Genomic DNA, 25,855 nt, shown 5'->3' on the forward strand with positions numbered 1-25,855 from the left:
AAAGCGGTTCCTCCAGCCACCTGCTATACAATACATACACAGACTATCATAATAGATATGTATCTATATTAGCTCATCTATTATCTTGCACACTTCATATAATAGATTCCTTTTGCTGCTCAAACCTCTCAGTCCATCTACTGTATTCATTGATTTTGACTGAGAATCCACAGCTCAGTTGACTGCAGTTGTAAGATAACACAACTCTTATTTAGTGAGAACACTGGATAACAATTATTTCTTGTCACTTCAAGGCAAATCTATTGAATATTTCTATTTCCATGCTGGCATCATAGTAAATAGGACCGCTAAAACCCCTTTCCTGTGTATATCTAGTATTCTGGTTTACCTTGGCAACACATGATAATCTGGACTTTGACTCAGTTCTTATCTTTATTGACCCGTTTGCTCTGGCCTTAAAGATACATACTAGAATATTACCACATATCATACCTTAAGGTCTTCTTATAGCAAATCATATGAAGCTACAGATGCTACATGTCAAAAGAACAAACTATTTTAGTCTGAAGACCTCAGCTGTGTTACCTGTTCTTAGTGTATTCACGTACATCATCATCTTGGATGAAATTACTATACGAGTTATATTGTTAGAATACACAGACTATCGTTAGTGGTAAACACAATGAATAATGTGTATTGGCACTCTGTTTATAATAGTAACATTGTTCATGTCTTACATACAAGGCTATTCCTGGCACACTTGACACCAGAGTCAGACCTTATGAAAGTAGCGGCACCCACCACAAGGGTCCCGTGAACTGCGGTTATGACCGCACACCAATATCTGGGTGGTAAAATCTGAACCTGAACTTAATAGACAGGGATAGTGAAGTCTCCTGATGAGTTTTAAAAGAAAACAAAACGCGTAGAGACTAGACTTCTTGCTTTAATAGGAGTGAATTGCTGCTAATCATCTAGGCAGTAATTCAGCGTATTGGTCAGGTGCCCTTTTAATTTAGGGACAGCGCTATTACTGACAGGGATAGGTGTTTCTAGATGACAGTAGGAAACAATCTCTCCAGAACTAAGGTGTGCTGTCTTTAAGTGTTCAGAAGCTGCTAGGTATTGATAGCAGCAGTATTAACCCCTCTAGTGCTGTATATGGTTTAGTGTGTAAATGAATACTGATCTACTTGACCAGTTAGCACTAGTGTGGAGTTCTTCTTGGATCGGTGCTCTCTTTTATAGGGAATCACACAATATCTTAAGACAATTTTAATATATCAATAAAAGTTATATTTTAATATTATTTCGTTTTGGGAGGGACACTATTTGGTTGGATATTTTAGTCTGAAGACCTCAGCTGTGTTACCTGTTCTTAGTGTATTCACGTACATCATCATCTTGGATGAAATTACTATACGAGTTATATTGTTAGAATACACAGACTATCGTTAGTGGTAAACACAATGAATAATGTGTATTGGCACTCTGTTTATAATAGTAACATTGTTCATGTCTTACATACAAGGCTATTCCTGGCACACTTGACACCAGAGGCAAGCATAACTAATGGCAATATATCAAATCACCCTACCACCTTCCATAAACAAATTCCAGTTATCCAGTTCTTTATATCCAATGGATTATCAGTAAAATTCCTGGATTCCAATCCAACCAAGGTCAATATCTGCAAGGAGTTTGTATGTTCTCGCCTTGTTTGCGTGGCTTTCCTCCGGGGACTCCGGTTTCCTCCCACACTCCACAGACATACTGATAGGGAAATGTAAATAGCCCTATATGGGACAGTGCCTAACAAAGTCTATAAAAGCGCTGCGGAATATGTTGGCATAATACAAGTAAGCTAAATAGAATAAATAATAATAATAAAATATGATAATCAATACAAGATCAGAAGGGTCCAATACACTCACGACCCACTCTGACTGGTATGTACCACAGCCCCTTAGTTAATCCGCAAGGTAGTTCTGGTACTGAATGTGATCACACCTATCTGATGGTGATGACCTAAGGACAGGACATCAAACTTTTAAGCATTAGATAACCATTTAAGGCTATTGCCCCCACATTGTGAAAAAGCAGGTTTTTTGTTGTTGTAGGCTTGCTGCATTTTTTTATTGCCAATCCCAGCAATGGCTACAACAGGAATGGGAAATATAACGGAAGCCGTTATTGGTTTCAATCAATTGATTCAAAAAACGCAAAACAAGCAGCTTTTGTGCAACGTGAGGCCTTAGCCTAAATCATCATCTTCAATATGGATGGAATGGAAAGTGAAAAAGTGGATGATCGTGAAATCAATGAAAGACAAGCCACCACAAAGGGAGTCTGTCACCAGAAAATAGTGCACTGTAGGGAACATTGTGCTGTGTTGGGTTTCCAAACCTGAATTGAGACCTCCCAGCTTCTTTTACATACTTTTTTTTTTTTTTTTTTCAAAAAAGAAGGCTTTTTCAAGGAAATTATGCTTCTATTGGATCATCTAAAAGTATGATATTCAGCATAATGTTACCTGCAAAACACTGTGACAAGTCTGAGATAAGAGTTTCCTGGTGAAAGATTCCCTTTAAAGTGACACTCCGGGAAAAGTTTCACTGCCGGAGTGTAATGGGTGTGCTGTATATATTTGTAGGTGTAATAGCTCTTAGGATTGTTGCATTTCTCTTTTTATTACTGCAGTTATCAATCTTAACTGTGACTTCCAAGATAACACAGTGTGTGCTGTGTGGATTAGAAATCACTTTATGCAAGTCTATGAAAGCCTCAATGTGAGTCTCATAGACTTGCACAGAGAAAGCGGCTTTGAATCCACACGTCAGATGCTGTAAAATCTGGACAATGAAAACGGAACTGGATGGTAATTTAGAGTTCAGTAATCACAAGAACGCATACCCCAACAAGAATGTAAGGCACACACATTAAACTCCAGGCAGAAGAGAAAAAGAAAAAAAATTCTCTAGATGTCATCTTTGCATTGTCATAGATGCTACATCACTACATTACATTTTTTCCCATTTACACACATTCTGCTGCTTGTCCTTGGAAACAGTTTAGCTCCACTGCACTGTCAGAAATGTAACCAAACAGCTAAACCATCATCTGGGTTCTCACAATGCACTGCTCTGGAAGTAAGCTTCAGACTGACTGCAGAAGAGAACATCAACTGTAAAAATCTTTAAAACAAAAAAAACACCCCATAGCTAATAGCAGACGAAAATATTTAAAGGGATCCTATCATAGAAACCCTTTTTTTTTTTTAAAATGAGTAACACGTCGGAATAGCCTTAAGAAGGGCTATTCGTTTCCTACCTTTCGTTGTCTTCTCCGCGCCGCCGTTCGCCTACAATCCCGGTTCTTGTTGGTATGCAAATGAGTTCTTTCGCAGCACTGGGAGCGGGCCCCAGCGCTCAGACAGCACTGGGGGCGTTCCCAATGCTGCGAGAGAACTCTCTCCAGCGCCGCGTTCATCTTCCTTAGGAGCGTCATCTTCCTTCTATTCTTACGGCGGTGGGTTGTAACTTCTAGGCCTCGGGACTTGGGCAGAGCAGACTGCGCATGCCCACACGCCACGAGAAAATGGCCGCTTACAATACTGTGCGAGTGGCCATTTTCTCTTGGCCTGTGGGCATGCGCAGTCTGCTCTGCCCAAGGCCCGAGGCCTAGAAGTCACAACCCACCGCCAGAAGAAGATGCTGAAGATGACACTGCTGAAGAAGAGGATGCGGCGCTGGAGAGAGTTCTCTCGCAGCATTGGGGACGCCCCCAGTGCTGTCTGAGCGCTGGGGCCCGCCCCCAGTGCTGTGAAAGAACTCATTTGCATACTGGTAAAAAACAGTATTTCTAACGAACGGCGGGCCGGAGGCGACGTGTCAGCTAGAAAAAAAAAGTGTTTCTATTAGAGATGAGCGAGTAGTATTCGATCGAGTAGGTATTCAAAATATTTGTACTCGATCAAATACTACTAGCTATTCACAGTAAATACTCAATTCAGAACCTATAGTCTAAGATCGGACCACAGCAGTCTCCATTGTGGTCTGATCCTAGACTCCGCCTCCTCACAGACGAGCCTCCGGCAGAGCTAGCGTTGATTGGCCGAATGCTGTACACTGGCCAATCAACGCTGGTCAATTCATTCCTATAAGAAAAAGTAAGCTCCCTCGTAACAGCAAGCTGCCAGCTCTCCCGACTAGCAAGGATGAGCTTGCTGCAGAACCAGCGTTGATTTGCCGCAGGCTTGTCTTTGCTAGTCCGGAGAGCTGGCAGCTTGCGGTTACGAGGGAGCTTACTTTTTATCAGCGCAACTGCAAGCGCTATTCAGTCAAAGCGCACGGACACCATAGACTATAATGGGGTCCATGCGCTTTAACTGCACAGCGCTCCTCCTAAACACTCTCCTCCTGCTACTCATGGACTTGGTGACTCTCCTTTAGTCGAAGAGTGGTTTCCCCTGAAACGAGCATTTTTTCCCATAGACTATAATGGGATTCGATATTCGATCGAGTAGTCGAATATTGAGGCTCTACTCGAAACAAATATCGAATCTCGAATATTTCACTGTTTGCTCATCTCTAGTGTCTATGATAGGATCCCTTTAATTCCAAAAGAATCTGAACAACAAAGAAGCCTAGTAGGAAATTTCTTATTGAAGGGTTATAACTCTCCCATTAAACACCCATCAATTTTATGTCCTACTGTGGAACTAAATAGAAGTAACAAATACACAGAGTTCATAATGCAACTGTATTCTTAGGTGACATGCACACGACCATGAAAAACGTGGCCAACACACTGTCTGCATGAGGCCTTAGGCTGGGTTTGTGAGGTTGTGTTTGGCCCAGGAATCGCGGTCAGTTTATTGTTCACATGTACAGGTTAGAACTTTTGTTCTTGCGTGAAAAGTGGGTATGTGAAAGCAGCCTAATTCTACTCTCTTCTGTTACAGGATTCCTGTTAGGTTTATGGTTTGGTGGCTGGCTATTCTCTCCTAGCACAGACACTGTTTTTCTGAGATTTCTCTCATTTCAAAATGAGACCTATCGCTCTATCCGTCTTCTGATCCCATGGATATGCTTCTGTGAAGAATGGAGTCAAGCACACAAGAAGAAGCAGCGTGACACAACCATGACTGAAACACCGTTCTCCATACAGTGTCGTCTCCTCAGTTTGTCTTGTTGGATTATTGCTGCTTCACATGGCAAACAAATGATACCAGACTATTTAGAATCACAACCAAAATGTAACCATGGGGAATGGCAGTGCCTCTTTACATATATTAATGCAAGCAGAAGCATTGATTGGCTCCTTCTCCCAATTGGCCTCGTACTTGGCACCACTCTATTGTACAGCGTGACTGGAAAGAGAGAATCTATCATACATGTCATTTTTGAAGAAAAGACCAGCATCAAGGAACTAGTGACCCCGCTTTTACTGACTACAGGCACTATGGTTTCATTCTACTTCCTTCCTCCTTTTATCACAGTAGGCTCATGGTCTATTCTGGCTTTGGATAGTCTATGTGGCATCCTAAGGTCTCACATTTCTCAGCCACTAACCACTGTATGCAGTGCACTGGAAGATGGACAAGTGAAGGGCTGAGAAAATATCTTTCAGACAGAGTATTGTCATTGATAATTCCTCTATGGATTAGTGCTACTTAAATAAAGAAGCACACCGAGTTTTACACTGGCTAGTGCAAGGACACTGTTCTGTATTTACCAGGAAAGCTACTGACACAGCTAAAAGCGTCCATAGGGCTGTATCACCCCAGTAGAGGCCAAACCTGCCACATATATCACTAGACAGCCAAAGGCATTTTTTATTTTTTTTGGACCCTATGGCATCCAGGCATTTGTTTAATGTATACGTCCCAGCACATATATTAAAAGGACACCATAGTAGGGGGCAGCTCACCAATGTGAAATGTACTGATTTAGCAAGTGGTAACATTGTGCTTAGCTTTGGAAATAGTAAATTAAGGCACAAACTGCACAAGTAGGACGCATCATGTACAAGGTCATTACATGCAAGTCTTTGGATCACAAGAAGCCACCCTTAAAGAAATGCTGCAGACCTAATCTGGCCGTGTACTAGGACACATTTTCCATGGCTGCGTAGAGAATTAGAAGATAGACACGATTTTGTTGGGTGTTAACCAACAGTTGGGGTTATTATTACTACTGTGAACTATTTATTTAGTTTTTTATTTTTTAACTTTGCTGAAATAAAGCAACAGAATGAAAAAGACAAATAAAAAAAATACAATTTTCCTTAATTCTCAATAGCATAAAGCTATTTACACAATATAAAATTGATTAGACAGGATCAAAACAACAGATATTAAAGAGTATCCGGTTTCTAGTACTAATAACTCAGTGCGGCTCACTCACCATACAGACTGTAGCAGCGAGTGTAGGGTATTGTAGCATCATTGCATAGATTCCAATGGGACAGCAGTACAGTACCCACACTTGCCAACAGTTTGTAAAGCAAGGGAGCAGCGCAGCTCAAGGTATGTAAACATTACAGAGTACCATGCGGTCTCGGTGTAGGTGATATGCGTGAGTCTTTGCTGTCAGACCATCGTAGATATAATATTGATGGCCTATCCTTAGGATAGGCCATCAATACTAGAAATCAGATAACCCTTTAAAATTGTCAGCCTGAAGGATAAAATTAAAAATCTTTGAATCTGTCATCATTAACACTAATGTTAAAATAAGAAAGGAATAATCACTTTCCTCAGCTTTTAATTTTTTTTTCCTCTTAAACAACAGAAAGGCAATGGGAGGGACCTTCCATTTATACTTTAACCTTGCAGTCAATGATCCGGTTAAAATAACATAGTATTGCACGTCTGAGGATTAGATACACAGCTCAGCACAGTATTACTTATTGGAGGATTAGATACATAGCTCAGCACACACCATCACACGTCGGAGGATTAGATACACAGCTCAGCACACAGTATCGCACATGGGAGGATTAAATACTTAGCTCAGCCCACAGTCTCACACATCGTTGGATTAGATACACAGCTCAGCCCACAGTCTCACATGTCGGACAATTAGATACACAGCTTACACGTCAGACAATTAGATACACAGCTTACCACAAGTCGGAGGATTAGATACACAGCTCAGCAAAGAGTATCACACATCGGAGCATTAGATACACAGCTCAGCACACAGTATCACACATCACAGCTTTACTCCAGGTATCCACAGCAACTCAGCCATTTTTCATCACAGCTTTAAAGGGGCGGGGTGCTGTGGATGATACTGTTACACAAGTTCACATTCACACAGCTTTACTCCAGGTATCCATAACAACCAATCGCAGGTTTTTCTCTGATATCCAAACTAAGATACACATGATCACATGACACTTATGGACATACACAAAAACCATATACAAAATACATCAGCGCGGGGCCACACGGTGGCTCAGTGGTTAGCACTGCAGCCTTGCAGCGCTGGAGTCTTGGTGTTCAAATCCCGCCAAGGGCATAAAACCATCTGCAAGGAGTTTGTATGTTCTCCCCGTGTTTGCATGGAGTTCCATCCCATATTCCAAAAACATACTGATAGGGAAAAATGTACATTGTGAGCTCTATGTGAGGCTCACAATCTACAAAAAAAAAATCAAAAAACAAACAAACAAAAAAAAAAATACATCAGCGCAAAACTGTACAATTCTTATGGTGCCACTACAGAAACAAAAAATTAAATATTCTCATGCAAAGTCGGGTCCTCCTGCTACTATATATACCGTATATACTCGAGTATAAGCCGAATTTTTCAGCACAGTTTTTGTGCTGAAAAAGCCCCCCTCGGCTTATACTCGAGTCAAGCAAAAAAAAAAATTATTTTTGGGAAGGGGGAGGGGTCTATGACCAGTCGCAATAGTAATGTATAGAATCTCCTCTCCCATAAAATAGTGAAAAAAAATAAAGAAGCTTCAAAAAATATAATTAAAAATAAAGTAAATAAAAGTTCTAAATCACTCCTTTCTACATATAAAGGTAGAAAATTACTGTGAAACACATACACATTAGGTATCCTGTGTCTGAAAGTGCCCGGTCTACTGAATATAGGGTATTTGCAGTGCTCCTATTCCGTCGGGAAGGGGTTAATAGGAGCACCGCAGATACCCTATATTCAGCCAGGCTGAATTCCAAGTCGGGGGAAAAAAAAAAAACAGTCCTCAAGCTCAGAGAAGTGGCAGACAACCAAAACACGCCCTCCCCTTTCCCAGGACCTACTGCACCCAAAAACTCTGACCATTTTAATTTTTGAAATTTTCCAGTAGCTGCTGCATTCCCTCCCCGGCTTATACTCGAGTCAATAATTTTTCCCAGTTTTTTGTGGTAAAGTTAGGGGCCTTGGCTTATATTCGGGTCGGATTATACCCGAGTATATACGGTATATATATATATATACATATGTTTCTATTTGTCTGCACAAAGGTACATCATGTGTCCGAGAAGGTTTTAGACCAAGTCTCAGCTCTCTAGGACCCACTGTTCCTGAGATACAGTATTCGCCAAAAATGTCCTGCATTAGCCAATAGAAGCCTGCAACTCTTTCACTCATATTCCAACTGCTATACACACGGTCACATGTCTCTTATCAGCCAATAGAAGTTCGCAAGTGCTTAGTCTACACATACACATAGCTTTACTCCAGGTTTTCAAAACAACCCAGGGATTTTTCATCACTGCTGTATGCCAGCTTTAAAGGGGCAGGGTTCTGTGGATGACACTGTTACACAAGGTCACATACACGCAGCTTTACTCCAGGATTCCATAACAACCAATCGCAGGTTTTTCACTAATATCTAAACTGAAATACACATGACACTTCTGGACCAATGGAAACTCGCAGGTTCTTCAGTCTTGACATACACACAGCTTTACTCAGGTTTTCACAGCAAGCAAGCTACCGTATTTTGGAACTGTATTAGTCAATAGCAGTTCACAGGTCCTTAACCCATTCCCGACATCTGCCGTACTAGTATTAGTATGGCGGATGCCGGGTGTTTAACTATGGCAGCCGCCCCGGAGCTGGGCGGCCGCCATGTGTCTGCTGTTTCATACAGCAGAAACCATGCACTAATTGGTGCCCGCACCAATTACTGCATTAACCCGTATGTCACCTTGGTCAAAGCTGACCGAGGCGCCATTTTCCCAGTGGCGGCGTCATTTTGCCGGTGATCGATGGCACCTGGAGCAAGATCCAGGGCCGACGTCGCGTTCGGAGTTCGCAGTCACTTTCTTTTGCAGGCTGCTCTATGTAGCCTGCAAAAGAAATGATAATTTTTTTGCAATGCATTAGTATTGTAATGCCTGTAAGGCTTGAGAAAGCGCCCGTGGTCGGCGTGAAACGGCTGTTGCCTTTGCCTTCATGTTATCTCTCCCTCCCTAAATGTTTTTATCTAAGTACCGAATAAAGGACTAATTTGCCCGTTTGCCCTTTTTTGCTATATATTTACTGTTCTTCATCTATGGGATCTAGAGCACCACCCTACAATGAGTATCTAAGCTGGTAATCTCCTGACATATTTCTTGCTCCCATCGGACACCTAATGTGAACTATGGCTTAATACTAGGAGTAGTGCCACTTACTGTTTGCTTACTTATATAAAAATTATAGTCATCTTAGGAAAGAAAAGTATGATATAAAAATGAATTTATACTGGATTAATGGAAAATGCTTACCTGTTGCTCATCCTCCTCATCTTCAGCTTCCTCCTGACAAGCAATCTGCAAGAAGAGAAAAAAAGAACTTGGACATAATGTTCTTCATTGTCCAGATATCTACCAGTTTTGGAGTTACAGACCTTGCTCTGTAGCACTGCTTTGATGACCTCACATATTTTTCCAAGCTGTTCAGGTCCTCTCACACAAGGTTCCTTTACATCTTTTAGTACACCATTTAAGGATTCTAAGATAGTCATCACTACTTCACGTTCTTTATCTTGCATTGCACCATGTAGATAGGCAGGGATGACAACTTCCAAAAGGTGAAGCAGAACTGTTGGAAAATATGGAGATGAAAAGATAAAGGCAAAATTCTAATAAAAAAAAAAAAATGCTGCAATAGACTTTTTCCATTTGTTTCTATTTTTAGCGTGCCATGTCATTATGTATTTTTAGATATTAAAAACACAAGTACTTCTTCTACTATTTAAATATTATTCTACAGCTTACCACTGGCATTGAGCTGACTGGGGTTCTTTTGACATACAAGGTGCATTGAACGTACAAATTTTCCCACAGCTTCATACGCAGATTTCCGGACACTGTTATGTGGTGACTGAAAGTGAAGGGAGATTGATTTAAATTGATTTCATAAATAAGACCTAATGTGGATAAATGGCTATTTCCCGCTAATAAAATGACCACATATCTCTAGGACATGCCATCATGTAGTGCTCTATCACTTTCTACTTTACTCTCAACAGCTGCACTCTTGGCCACCCACTGGGCACACAGCAGCAATATGTCTTATTCACTTAAATGAATATGCTCCTGTTCCAAGCAGGAAGCAGAAATGCAAAGTACCCCGGGGCACTGACAGCTTTACCGGTATGTGCATTTGTGCGACTTTCTTACAGGCTTAGTTTTTATGCCATTGAGCTCAGCTACTGAACGGCTGCCCTATTTAAATACCAGGGATCCTCCATAATAGTATGGTGGATATCGGGAAGTGGTTTTACCATGAACATAGTCATAATTAAATTTGTAAACAAAAGGTTCTGAATATTTTCTGTAACTTGACAACCCCTCTACCATATAGACATACCACACAGAACTCAGTTTTCATCCTCTATCAGGCCGCAGGGCCAGAAAATGAATAGGAATCTAAGACGAAGTCGGCCTCAATTCCTCTCCATTTGCTGCCATCAAAAGGGCCTTTGCACATCTATTTTATAATAGTAATAAAAATGATTCTTACCTCAATGTGTTTAAATACCTCCTGGAAGCATGAGTCAAGATAAGGGAAAAATGAAGAGCTGAAGGAAAAATTGAAAGCAAAATGTGAAAAAATAAAAAAGATGGAAGGAATTGATTTGTGGGAGGAAAACCAAGTATTTAAAATACAGAAAATATAATGGTAAGTTAAAGGGTAAAAGAATGAGTGTACATCCAAATGAAAGAGGAAGGGAATACAAGAGGTGGAAGGGAAATGGGGAAAAATAAAGAGGTAAAAATAAAATAAAGATACGTTGGAGTTAGTGGTCAAGTGGGCAAACAAAACAGAAAATGAAAGGGAGAAAAAAAACATTAATATTACTATTTGAAGTGGTTATACTGAAAGGTTATCTGAAGGTTGGGAGAAAAAAAAAAGGGCATGAACAAGGAGGAACAAAAAGAAAGGAGAGACAATCTGTATAGGAACAGGAAGTGAAGGGACACTAAAAATACCTGGCATGTAATGCTATAATCCCTAGAGATGAGCATGCCTCTTCTTTCTCATCAACAAATGCATTCTCCACAACAAACCTGTAGACACAATAAATATATAAAAGCACAGGGCAGCACATTTTGTGTCTGTAATAAGGCACAGCACCCTACATTTTATATCCATCATTAGATACAGTGCACCAGGGCTGTGGAGTCAGTAGGCCAAATCCCTGACTCAAATTCCTCTATTTTATCAGAGCCCAACCCAGACTCCTACTCAGGCTACGTTCACACTAGCATTCAGTCTCCGTTCAGGGATTCCATCCCCCATTCCGTTTGAAAAATGCTGAGCTAAAAGCCCTACAAGCAGAACTTTTCTCTCTGCATTTTTCAGGTGGAAACCCAAACACTAGTGTGAACCTAGTGTCAAACAACTCCAGAATTGGTTGACAGCCATGGTCAGTAAAAATAAATAAAAAAAAAAAATAAAATAAAAGCAAAGACTATAGACTGACTTCATATGAAAGTAAGGCCCAGTACTCATCTGTGCATGGGATTCCGTTTGGGAAGTCCACTTGGGAACCCCCCGAACGTAAACCTAATCTGCATAAAAAGTGGTTATCTAAGGAAATCCGTGGACCCCATAGACTATAATGGGGTCTGTGTGGTTTCCACTCTGTTTCCGCATGAAAAATGCAGAGAGAAAAGTGCTGCTTGGAGGACTTTTGTTCTAAAAAAAAAAAAAACCCCAAAAAAACCCATTTACTGCTACTATGAAAAGTCTTTGCTTCCAGAAAATGTAGCATACCCTTCAATGTCTGGATCATGCTCTTCTTCATCTTCTTCATGAATGGCAACATCTTCTTCATCTGCTTCATCATCAAACAACTTGAAGGAACGATTTTCATTATACTGAATCTTTTGGGTAAGATGAATAAATAGGTAAAGGAGAAATCAGTTTTGTTACATACAATTGTGCATCTTGAGCAAGCTATAAATACAACCATATAAAAGTTTTATAATCAGCTTTTGCAATTTGGTTGCAAATCCTGAAACTTTGTAAATACAACTTAGTGTGAATGAGTGCTGCAGTTATTCTGCCTCATCTTGAGTGGAGGACTTACTCTGGTTAACCGGAGAGGCAGAGGCAATGGACAGTTCCATGGTATAACACAATATCTGAAGCTTCATATATTGTGGTGGTAATAAATGTCTCTGAAACTGCCTTAATTCTAAAACACAGGTGCATGTGAACATTCCCCATGTAAACTCACCACTATTCCTTCTCTTGACTTTAGAGACATTAGCATCATAGTTGTAATTTTTTCCAAATGATGAGAGATATTATCTTCCATAACTCCAGAAAGAGCAGCAAACAGACTATAGCTGTAACAATACACAACACAAATGCAACATTATATCTGACATTACATCACTTTCATGGTTGTATAAATGTATATTCTTGAAAAACTGCTTCACTTATACAGTAGTTTTAGGTAGGTGTGAACAAATGGTGCAAAGAAAGAATACCTTTAGAAACTGAAGTATTAATAATATTGGTAATTGACTAAAATAAAGTGAACGAACAAAAGAGAAAACGAAATGAAATCATTATTTGGTATGACCATCATTTGCCTTCAAATAAGCATCAATTCTTCTAGGCAAACTTACACACAGTTTTTGAAAGACTTCGGCAGAGAGGTTTCTCCAAACATCTTGAAGAAGATTTTCTGTGGATGTAGACATGATGAAATCCTTGTTTTTGAAAGGGGCCACATGGTGGCTCAGTGGTTAGCACTGCAGCTTTGCAGCGCTGGAGTCCCGGTGTTCAAATCCCGCCAAGGGCAAAAAACCATCTGCAAGGAGTTTGTATGTTCTCCCCGTGTTTGCATGGATTTCCATCCCATATTGCAGAAAAAAGACATACTGATGGAGGAGGGAGGGAAATGTACATTGTGAGCTCTATGTGGGGCTCACAATCTACATTAAAAAAAAAAAGATCTGGTGGAGTGAGCCATCACCTACTCTTAAACCTACAAGCCTCCCTGGTGGCAAACCGGATCCTCATGGTGAGGGTAGCGTTGAGGCCCCTCAGAGAGAACAAAGAGTCTGAACAACAAAATAAATCAGTGAGAAACAAACAGCCCTATATCACCTTGACCACGTCAAGTCAGTGAAGAGACCAATCACAAGGGTGTTTGGGTATGGACAAAAGGGTGGAAAACATCTTTATCTATATGAAAGGAAGAAACAACTTTGGCGAAGAAAGACAGCAGAGGATGGCAAACGATTTTGTCTTTGTGGAAGACAAGAAAGGGAAACTTCTGAGACAGGGAATCCATCTCAGAAATGGATGAGACTGCCACTAGGAAGAGAACATTCCAAGACACAGAGATGGCTTATAACAAATTCCTTTATTGATCCCCTTTCAGGTCCGTTCTTGGGAACAGTGAAGTGGTTGGAGTAAGCCTTGGAAGCACTATGAAGCGGGACAGGAACAATTACACCCTGATGAAGGAAACTTGAGATGGAATGAAGGAAGAAGGCTGCTCGAGTAGAGGAAGAAGGCAAATCTGAAAAATCATCAGGGAGGAAGAAAAGAGAACTCGATGGAGCAGCCAGTCCACATCACTTCATGGACCCAGGAGGTGTTGTAGCTAGGCCTTTCTGAAGTAGAGTAGTTGAATCATCTTCCCCCCCCAAACAGCGCTGGGGGAGGGGGAAGGAGACTTGCCCCAGTAGCCTCTGAGGTTACGTTCTCTAGACCCTTGCCAAAGAATCTGCCCTGTTCCTCCCAGAAAAAGGGAAAAGCAACAACCACCTTTAGGGAGGCAGATTACACATTCCACAACTGAATCCAAATGGAATGGTGCTTTGGCCTCTACTTTGGCTGACCACACATGTGAAAGCTATCCCTAGCCACATGATTGAAGTCCTGCATAGCGGCTGATAAAGATGTGCCTGGCTGAGGCTCTAAGGAGCACTGGGAAAAGGAAAAATAGTGCTTCCAAAGAAGAGAACTGATGGAGAGGGAGAGAATTCCCACGAAGATTCTCACATCAATGGGATTCACAGAGGGCTAAAAGACCTCCCTTCCAGCCAATAGAGGACCACAAAGCCCAGGAAAACCTCAGAAAAATGTCAGGACTAGCTGCAACCTAGTCCGAACAGAAGTCAGAAAGGCTCCAAACGAACGCCAGAGGCTGGGAAAGGTAGGCAGGGGACATCAGGGTGGCAAACAAAGGCCATGGCCATAGAGGGGAAGAATTCCTGGAGGAAGAAACAAGGAAGGGGGAGGTGGGCAATGGTGGCAGAATGGAGATTATCCACTTTGGGAAGCAGCAGAATGGGGGGAGCAGAAGAGCAAATGGAGTCAGGAACCAGCCAGGAACTAGAGAGGAAGGGACTACTGAATCAAAGGTGTGTGCCTTCAGTGACCTCATACATAGAAGGGTCACTGGCACTCCGCCTAGGCAACTGACGAGGCACTTAAAGCGCTGTGACCTAGGGGAGGGGGGTACCTATAAAAGAAAAGAAATAAATAAAAAGCAAAGATCTGCATGCAGGTAATGACTGCCTCATACGGACACTAGGCTAAAACCTTGTATTTCCCTGCCTGGTCTGTTTCTCCTGGGGATGCCTCTGACTCCGACTCAGAGTTTTAGCTGGGCACCTCCATATCCTCAGCTAGGCACATCCATATCTGCTGCTATGCAGGAGCTCATCTGTGCGGTTAGAGATTTCCTCCATATCTCAGAGGACCCCAATCCAACTTTCCAAGAGGACATCTCCTTTTGTCACAGTCGCAGCACACTGGTCTTCCCTAAGATGTCATTATCCCCATGGCTGCTTCAGAGTATTTTTCAGGGATTTTACTCCAACCTTTTCAGCGTCCGAATGAAATAAGCAAGAAAAATAGATTTTTGTACTCCCAGTACATTGTACTCATTAGAGGACATAGATCTCAGCTTTTTTTTCTTTTGGTTCCTGTCCAGGGCTGTTTTTGTTAGTTTTCGGGTTCAGGTCTTGCTGGTGGCTGTTGGTTCTGCGTTCCCTTTTTATTTGTGTCTCTTTCCTACTGCTGTGGTACAAACTGGCTGGCATAGTGTTTGTGAAGAGAGTATAACCCAGAGGGTGAGCCAACATCTTTTGATATTCCTATTGTCAGCGTCCTTGTAGCCAGGCCTATACCCTTCGGGCTAACATAATGATATAAACAGAAATATAGCTTTGAGGGAGAACATTTAGTAGAACTTTTGTTTTAAATCTCTCTTTTTTCTATGTTGAGACGTTAAAGAGGTGATCCCATCAGTAATTTACAGACCCAATGTATGACTGTACATACAGAAATAGCTGTCATATCACTGATAGAACTGTCTCTTTGACTTTATAGTATAGGAAGAACAGAGATATAAATCAATAAAATAAATGTTATAATTAATCTTTTACCACTAACTTATTTATCATTCTGTTCAGCTCCTCCTGCTCTGTAACATGTACGTGCAGATAGCACTATATTTTCTATGTGGCAGATTCCATTTAAAAATACTTGGGCACCTTTAGGTCTAAAGAATAAAAATTCAGGAGCCAATTTTTATTTTTTGGTTGCATTTGCAACTTTTGTCATCTTGAGTCCTGTAATGCAAGTTACTACTTACGCACAGCTTCTCATATTTGGGTCGTCAATTCTGTCACACAAGTTGAGTCCTAGGAGGCAACAGTCTTCTGCTAAGGGTAGGAAGGTGTCTTTACCTAGAGTGTAGACTAGAACGCCAAGGGTTTCTGGTAATTGTAAAAAAAAAAAAAAAATAATAATAAAAAAAAAATGAAAAAGGAACAGCTGAGATTAGACACATGAATGCAAATTTATTAAAATATGATGTAAGATAAGTGTTGTGCTTTCTACTCACCTAAACATTGAATCTGAACAGGTCTTCCTTCTTCTGTTGTCTGTGTCAAATGAACTTTCAATACTTCTATTATGGAAGGGAAATAAGGGCATAGCAATTGTTCTGCTCCATTTGCTGACAGAAAAGGAGAGGTAAAGTAAGTAAGTATCCAAATAAATACGTGAGCAGAAAAAAAAACACGACCTAACAAGATTGTGGTTACATTTTGGACAGCAGAAGACATTTTACGGTTGCAGGAAATTCACATCAGAACTGTTGGAAAGAATAACACAGTGAAGGATGCATACTCACCAATGGCACCCAGAGCACTCACTGAAAGTTCCTTCAATCTGACATTATCGGAGTTACTCAGAGACTTCAGTATCCGCTCCATTAAGGTGGGGAGGTAAGGCTCAATCTTACTACCTGCATTTTCATTGCACAATCTTGATTAGAAATCTCATGAAACCATCTGGATACATTATCAACTACTTATACACACAAACTACGGTAGCATCACATAGCACTCATACAAGTATTCCACTAAAGACATCCACAAGTGTATTCCAATACATAAAAACTCAAAAGACATAACAAAAATGTACAATTATTATTTTTTTCTAACTTTAATCATCCTATCTCAAGTCAAATTTGTCCCTAGCTGTAGTTATTCACTTCATGGACAAAAAGTAAAAAGTACTAACATACAACCGCTTCAGCAGAAACCTGACCTGTGTGTAAGTTTTTATTATCCCACCCTATAAAGATGTGAACAGTGACACTTGAAAGTTTGTGAATCATTCAGAATTTTCTATATATCTCATCAACAATTTGACCTAAAACTACAATCAGATTTTCCCAAAAAAAAAAACAGATTTTCTGTCCTAAAACAGATAGGGTGAACAAATCAAACAAGAATGTCATCAAATTAAATCATTTATTTACAAAAGAAAATGATCTATCTGTGAGTGACAAAAGTATATGAACCTTTGCTAAAGGTATCTGGTGTGACCCCCTACCCTAGTGCAGTGAGAACTACATTTCCAGTAATTGTTGATTAGTCCTGCAATTTGGGTTGTTAGGAATTTGAGCCTATTCTTCTGTACAAAATAACTTCCAATTAGTTATACTGGTTGGTTTCCTCCCATGAACTGCTCACTTCAGGTCCTTCCACGTCATTTCTATTGGATTAAAGTCAGGACTTTGACTTGGCCATTCCAAACTTTAATCTTCTTTAAAATGGAGTCTGTCAGCACCAAAAACATTATTAAACTAGCTCAAGTACATTATAGTGCTCAAAACCATGAGCAGGAGCTAATTTGTTTATAGAACAGCTGCTTGATTATGACAAAACACTGATTTTTAGTCTGATGTAAAAGAGTTAACATCGTAGGTATACTCTGGGGTGGGTGAGCACTGCGCTAAGATCTTCCTCTTGCTCCACACCCTCCCATCAACAATGATGTAATCTGAGCTTTTCTCGCCACGTCTCAAGCAAGCAGTAGCTCTTGCCCCAATGCTCATCTGTTCCAGAACACTCCCATGAAGCACTCTTAGCTCATTTGGATAGGAATATAGAGTAGCTTTTCACCAAAATCAAGCAGTCATTTTACTGTGCTCATGGCTCTTAACACTAGAAGGTACTGGGGCTGGCTTAATAATGTTTTTGCTGGTGATGGACTCCCTTTAAGAGAGGATTATTCACCACATCCATCAATTCCACTGGAAATTTTTCTCTAGTTCCACCTTTGCCAAGCAATCAGTGCAGTTAGTTTTTGTACTACTTAGGCTTTACACTCTGTCAGGTGGGCAGGAGCACGATTCATAACTCAAATGATATGTGCACAGAGTAAGAGCGCAGAATCGGCCCCATGTCTGCTCCTGCCTAACAATATAGAGCATCAAGACCATATCAGGCACCGGAATTAACAACAGTTTTGCAACTGCTCAGAAATAGTGCTAGGCTAGAGAAAAAAAACCCAACTTGGAATCAGTGAACTATCAAATGATGCAAAAAGATCAACTTGGTGGAGGTGGTGAGAGGTCCTCTTTAACCATCCTTTGCTAGAGTAACTTGCGCCAACTCATAAATCAGACAATCTGTCTTAGGCTGCCTTCACACTACTGAGTCTCAGATGTGAAACTCGGTCCGTGTGAATGCTGGATCTCCCAGCACGTACATTAGGAACTCCTGTAATTAGAGTCATGTATGATGCTAGGAGTCCCTGCCTCTCAGTCATATACTGTCCCATAGTGATTAACATGCAAGACAGTATGTCACTGGGAGGCAGAGACTCGCATCAGAAATTTGATAAAGCAGCCTGTGTCTGAATGGGTGAAAACCAACTCTATAGAGATGCTTTTTCATGCCATCATACATTTCCACAAATGAATCTTGTGAAGCTCAAACTTTGGTGGATTCTTGTACTTTAAGTAAAACAATTCGCCCACTCACACATTTGTCATCCCATTGATTGAAAACCCCTAACTCTAATTTCACCTTTAAATTATCTACTAGTTCTAAAGGTCCATATACTTTAAGCACTCACAGATATGTGATATTGGATCTTTTTTTTTTTTCTATAAACAAATGACCTAGTTTAATATATTTTTACTCATTTATTTGATGAGGTTCTCTTTGTCTACATTCAGGATATAAGCTTATTGAGAAATACTGAAAATTCTGCATATGTATGTATGTATATACAGTAACTCACATCGGATCTATACTGTTACAATTATGTAATTTGTTGTAAATAAAATGATGCATCATCAAGGATCAACCAAAATCAACATATCAACCATAATTATTAAGCAACTGAGAGCTGAATTCCAAATCATCCCACCACTCTGCAAAAAAACATAACATGACCCAGTAGTGTATATGGTCTCTTTGTGCCTGTATGTACTCTCAACAATAAGAGCATGTTCCTGATGAGATGCTAGATGGTGTCCTGCAAAGTGAACCTTCGCCCAGATCTGGATCATTGCAGCAGCAAGCTCCTGGGCAGAACCTTGGTACAACATGCCTGAAACACTAACTGGCAGTGTCAGTTACAGTGGCACTAATTCTTAAACTCCCAGAAGAACTCAATTGAATTTAGGTCTGGGAAACATGAGGTTAATGGCATCAACTACCTACACACTGACCCATTGTAAGGTCTAACACGGGCTCAGAGGAGTTCATCCAAGTACCTAACAACAATCAGGGTACTGTAGGCTTCCCTTGATCATCATTAATCCATTTCTAAACAGGTCATATTGCAGACAGCACAATGTTCACTATTGTGTGTACCAACACCTTAACATATGTCACATGTGTACTGTGCGAACCTGCTCTGATCAGTGAAGAAATTGGAGCACCAGTGGTGGACCTGACAATTTTGGTGTTGTCTGGCAAATTCCAATCAATCGCTACAGTGTTGGGCTGTTAGGTTCCATTACATGACATCAGGTCCTTGGGCTGTGGAGGGCTGTGGAGTTCGTAAGCGAAAACCAAACTGACTGAATCTACCATTTTTCCACAGCCGAAATCAGGCTCTGACTGTAAAAAATGGCTGACAGCCATGGTCAGTCAGAAGCAATACAGCTCCTTTAAAGAGAACCTTTCATATTCTCAGGCACGGACGATTTTATATACCACTAGAAAGCCGACAGCGGCCTGAATTCAGCACACCTTTCCGGTTATGTGCCCCGGGGCGGGAGAAATCAGTGCTGTTACCAGCATCTGCCCATTGCGGAACGGCGTTCCTGACAGTCTAGCTGAGCTGTGAGGAATGACCCCTGACAGTACTTGTCTATAGCCCTGTACTGTCAGAGGGGATGTTCCTTACTGTCCAGCAATGACGCTGAGCTGTGAGGAACGTCCCCAGTGCTAGTCTATGGAAGAGTGTCTGGGGGGGAAAGCTTAGCGTCATCGCTGGGCAGTAAGGAATGGCCCTTCTGACAGTACAGGGCAAAAAAAAAAAAAAAAAAGAAATGCAGGAATTCACAAAAAAAGGACATAATTTGTAAACAGTTTATTCCAATATTTATTAATGACAAAAATACTGCCAAAAGTTAACAGAAACTTTAATTACGCTTTAAGCGTTCCCTTAACTTTGTTTGAGCTGTGTGTGCATGTCAAAGTATTAAAATATTCCTCTAAACTACAGTTGTTGTGATATGTGCATCCCCAGCCAACAGCTCATGACACAGTCATATGTACAGATAGAAGTGATAACTCTTACCAAGGTTCTCCACAAAGTTTTCAAGTGCATAGTATGCCTTGGTGAGGTGAGCTGTATGAGATGGATCCACACGAGACAAATACTCCAAGAGCAACGGAAGGACAGAATCTGAATAACCACTGATGTCTGGCTAAGAAAGACAGAGCCAGAACATAATTAGGCATAAGAATGTATGTCAGAAAGTAAAGATGCCAAAAAAATAAAACACACTTAACAGGAATTGAACGACCTAAAGGTATTCTTATAATGTTAAAGAAATGAAAATCAATCCCATCACTGTCACTTTTAGTTCAACTATATCTGAGATCCCCATTGGCTCAACTCCAAGTGTCCACAGTTACTCTGCACACAAGTCAATGGAAAGGTGGCTACTAGTGAATGAGGTTCTCTTTGTTAAAGTTTATAAGAATAATGTAGCGAGCAGAGCTAAAGCCACATATCCCGGAAGAACACCAAGAGACTCTTTAATCTAGAAATCAACATTGGTCCTAGGTCATCTACATCTACTGACGTGAACTTAAATTTGTCACAGTTTCACATGTAAACAGTGATTTGAAAACAAACCCAAATATATATATATATATATATATATATATATATATATATATATATATAATCAACTTTATAATTTACCTGTAAATGTTCAGAAAACTGTCCCAAAGCATAGAGTGCTGCATTCCTGACCACATGATTTTCATCTGTGATAGCCTGACAAACCAGCTGTAGCATAGACTGAAGATGTCTGCCAGGAAACGGACAAAACTAGTAAATAATGTAAGGTTAACCAGGAAAAAAATATACCAACAGTTGCACTGAATTTACGTATGTCAGAGGTTAAAATATTAATATATTACATAAACTAAGAAGTTGTGGACAGCTTAAGTAAAATCTCTCAACGACTGACTGACTGAAACGCACACTCACTGAGACATAATGAATAGTGGGGTAGATCAAAAAGACTTCAAATTCACAGAATAGATCCTTAACCCAATAAATATACAATAAAACATAACCTTTAATAGTCTCAAATAAAATTAATATGCAAGAAAGAGTAGTAGCGTTTATACTTGCGACCAGCCAAGTATGTCCACCATATATAATATGATCGAGGGTCTCGTGCCGACAAACTAAATCTAAATCAGGTTGGAAATTGACAGCCAACAAAGGACAGCACTGAATACAATGTGATGGTCCATATGACCAAAGTCCAACAATGCACATGTGCAAGTGACGTCATGTGCTCAAAGACTATCATACACTTCAGGCGGAAATACATGCGTCCGTGGATGACGGCCTGCGCAGGAGCAATAGCCATTTTTGTCGAGGCCATAACTACAATGATGTACGGCTGTAGAATATGTGCATGTGTGCTGCCGGTACATAGAGTATACAAAGCCACACAATAAAGTCTCATTAGGAGACTGCTTATTGAGCTGTAGAGAGCACAATATACCAGTGAACAACCCCCCAATAGCTTTTCACCACGGGCACATAACGGGAAAGCATTCTAGCGGTATATAATACTGCATGTGTCCAAGAACATGAAAGGTCCTCTTTAATATCACATGATAGCACCCCTGTAGAAAATGCTATTGTGCACAAGGAGGTAGGAAAAACATATAAATGAGACCCACTGAAGTGGCAACAATGTAGCAAGTAATGAACCACAAAGTGAATTGGCCAGGTAATGCATTACAAAAGCTCAAGAGGGTGTTTGGTCTCTATATAAATTGCTAGAATCAGACCAGTCCCATGAAGCAATATAAAGACTTAAGCTCCCCCCAAAAAATTGGTTCTATATAAAAAGGCTAACTGACATATATAAAGAATGTAGCAGCCAGTGAGGCTCTCTCTTCTAAGCTGTCAGTATAACCACGTCTCTTAAGTGTTTCACCACCAAAATAGTGACTCACCAGAACAATTAATAGGAAAACAATCGAGCAACACAAAATAAGGAGATATTGCATCAAAAACAGATGCCTGTTAAGTACCGGAATCCACCATCAGGACTCCTTTCTTGTATTAATGCATACTATACTATTCATTTATATAAATAGAAAACAAAAACATAGCACAGAGCTGCACACAGAGGAATAGGTCATGTGACGGAAAAAATTAAAGGTCCTCTTGTGACTATCTGTACCCCTTAATTATCGTGTCTCTACCTCAGAAATATATGACACCAGAAAAACAAAAACGAGGTAGACTGTACACTCAGCATACGAAAAATATAAAAATGTTTATTAATATGTTAATACAATTATAACAAGAAAACACACACAATACAGGAAACAATTCCCACAAAGGATCCGCTTAGCCACAGCTTCATCGTCCCTTTATAAAGACATTATATTGCCGAATCACATGGTGTTTATGAATACACTCCAAATTAAAAAGCACATTAACATAAGGATGAAATATAATAAGCATGAGGATGTAATAAAGAGTGTTTGCACATATAAGTATATCCGCAAGCACTATTATAGCCACCAGTCAGTAGTAAAGCACAACCTCATATCTAGCTGGAAAAAACAACTGTGTCTCAATATCAATATCTCAGTATCTCAAAGACCTACAACTAGGTTTAATAGTTGCAGACGGTCGCTCAGAAGCAGTGAACCCATATGCAAACAAATTAAACAAGTATATGACATGCCTAAAGAGACCAGTTCAATATGTAATATCAAAACCAAATGTGCTTACCCATGTGTAGGGTCACCCAACGCACGTTTCGGCGCTTTTGCCGTACTTGGTACGCATGCGTGTCGCGGCACTCCGCTCACGCGATGCCCTTGACTGCACGCGAGACTTGGAGGGCGATATTTTGTCCCGAGCCTCTCTGTCACGGGCGTCGCGCCAGGTGGGACGTCTTAACGATGCACATGCGCCACTAATCAGTCTGGCATACTCCCCCTAGAGCTAGGATATTCCTGATATGGTCTGGATAGGCATTGGATGTTTAGTAGCCACATGACCAGTGTTGCATTCGATATACACCAATGAGATTCCATCTAGTTACTTAAAAGACCTCCTGTCTCAGACGATCTAGACCACTTTCCCTGACGAAGGCAAGAGCGCCGAAACGCGCGTTAGGTGACCCGCTCACCACAGGTCCCGGGCACTAGCCTAGCCCTACTCATGGGTAAGCACATTTGGTTTTGATATTACATATTGAACTGGTCTCTAGGCATGTCATATACTTGTGTATTTGTTTGCATACGGGTTCACTGCTTCTGAGCGACCGTCTGCAACTATTAAACTTAGTTGTAGGTCTTTGAGATACGGATATTGTGACACAGTTTTGGTTTTCAGCTAGATATGAGGTTGTGCTTTACTACTGACTGGTGGCTACAATAGTGTTTACTGATACACCTGTATGTGCAAACACTCTTTTATTACAGCTTTATGTAATTATCAAACCTAGGTGCAGTTTTTCTGAAATACTGAGACACTGATTCTGTGACACAGTTGTTGTTTTCAGCTAGACATGAGGTTGTGCTTTACTACTGACTGGTGGCTAGAATAGTGTTTACTGATATACTTATATGTGCAAACACTCTTTATTACATCCTCATGCTTATTATATTCCATCCTTATGTTAATGTGCTTTTTAACTTGGAGTGCATTCATAAACACCATGTGATTTGGCAATATAATGTCTTTATAAAGGGACGATGAAACTGTGGCTAAGCAGATCCTTTGTGGGAATTGTTTCCTGTATTGTGTGTGTTTTCTTGTTATAATTGTATTAACATATTAATAAACATTTTTATATTCTTCGTATGCTGAGTGTACAGTCTACCTCGTTTTTTGTTTTTTTCTGGTGTCATTTATATAAAGTAGTTTATAACTGAAGTCAGGTTTTAACATCAAAAATGGAGCTTAAGGCAGCCACCTAGTTTTTTTAGGGTATCAGTTCTCAGATTTATGTCCAACCCTGCTTGCTGGAAATCCGATATGAGAGGAAAGTCTGGATTCTGTATGCAGTCCTGACTAGAATTTAGAGAAAGTCTACCAAACCCTGATATAAATGTCCAAAGTGACCTTCCTCTCAATAAGGTAGGGATCAGAAAGGCCTTTTCTACGCAAAATTGGTCTCCTAAATTCCAGGCTGTTGGATTGGGTTGCTGGAACTAGGGATGGAGGATTGGTCCCTGGTGGAGCGGTTCCTGCCTGTTGGAGCGAGTCCAGTGAAGGGGAAGAATAGGAGGTGCTCATTGAAGTCAGTGAGAGCTGAGCTGCAGTGATGACTCTAGGGAGCTATACAATTGATTCTATTAGTGCATTTTAACTGACTTTTAAGTCGCCATCATAGGAATCAATGCCCTTCTATCATCATCATTCTTTGTTCAGTTCATACAGAAATTGCACTATTTATTACACTTTTTCTTCATCAAGTTATTTCATAATTATGTTGCAGTGGGAATTAACTATACAAGCATCTATTTATAGCAAATCAGTAATCTCTGAATACTTAATAATTACAACAGAATGGTTCATTATTGACTAGAGGGATCTTGCTTATCATACATACTTGTTCCGGATGTGATCTGCACAGCCCTCACTTAATACCGCAAGACACATAAGACCAGCTTTGCGCTCATAGGGATTTGAGCTAAGAAGACACGGCTCCATGAGTGGAGACTTGGAAAGAAAAAGATGCACATTAACAAGCACAGAACATGCAATGTCTCAGTAAATGAAATAAGACAATGTGTAAACAGACATTTCTGCTGTGGATTTGCAGTTTTAATGAGGTTAATCCATGTGTGATTAAGTGATGTGGAATCTACTTCTGGGACATGAAATCCACGTGTAAAAAAAAAAAAAAATTGGATTTTTGTACTTACTATAAAATCCCTTTCTAGTTGTATTCATTGGGGGACATCTGACCATAGGTATAGACCAAGGGCTGACACTAGGAAATAAAAGTGTGGGCTATACCCTTTCCACAGACAGGAAGTTATCTAGTTTGGTACCAACAGTAGTAGAAGACACAGTGTGGTGCAAGCACCAATATGTCCACAGCACAAGCATCGACCCGCCCTTTTGTCCGGCTCACGACAGCACCCTCTGGACTAGTTGCATTCATTTGGGCCTAAACCGGAGTGGAGAGCCACAATGGGATGCCGTGCACTGCACTGGCATCTCGTCGCGGCAGCCGGGACGGAATATGCACACGCGTATTTGCATGTGAACTAGCCCTAAGAGAGGAGAGAGGCCACCGTGGAAGTAGCATTTCATGATGGACAAGGGAATGTCTAAACTGCTACAAGCCAAGTGGAAAGAGCAGGAGTGTTCCAGTGCAGCAGGGGCCCCCCTAACCAGAAGAGGCAAGGGGAGAATCCTGA

At 40.6% G+C, this 25,855-nt stretch overlaps 1 protein-coding gene across 2 annotated transcripts in view; it reads right to left on the reverse strand.

The window, feature by feature from the left end:
- IPO4 (importin 4) overlaps positions 1–25,855 on the reverse strand; it is a 65,405-nt gene that overhangs the window by 15,589 nt on the left and 23,961 nt on the right. For both annotated transcript variants that reach the window (XM_075276743.1, XM_075276741.1), the window contains exons 12-24: positions 25,039–25,148; positions 21,138–21,246; positions 20,505–20,634; positions 16,588–16,701; positions 16,297–16,410; positions 16,045–16,168; positions 12,661–12,772; positions 12,195–12,304; positions 11,408–11,485; positions 10,938–10,995; positions 10,190–10,295; positions 9,820–10,013; positions 9,698–9,742 (exon numbers count right to left, since the gene is read on the reverse strand). In XM_075276743.1, the coding sequence (XP_075132844.1) occupies positions 9,698–9,742; positions 9,820–10,013; positions 10,190–10,295; positions 10,938–10,995; positions 11,408–11,485; positions 12,195–12,304; positions 12,661–12,772; positions 16,045–16,168; positions 16,297–16,410; positions 16,588–16,701; positions 20,505–20,634; positions 21,138–21,246; positions 25,039–25,148 (1,404 nt within the window). The remainder of the gene's footprint in view (positions 1–9,697; positions 9,743–9,819; positions 10,014–10,189; positions 10,296–10,937; positions 10,996–11,407; positions 11,486–12,194; positions 12,305–12,660; positions 12,773–16,044; positions 16,169–16,296; positions 16,411–16,587; positions 16,702–20,504; positions 20,635–21,137; positions 21,247–25,038; positions 25,149–25,855) is intronic.

Source organism: Leptodactylus fuscus, chromosome 1 (genome assembly GCF_031893055.1).
Source record: "Leptodactylus fuscus isolate aLepFus1 chromosome 1, aLepFus1.hap2, whole genome shotgun sequence".
NCBI lineage: Eukaryota > Metazoa > Chordata > Amphibia > Anura > Leptodactylidae > Leptodactylus > Leptodactylus fuscus.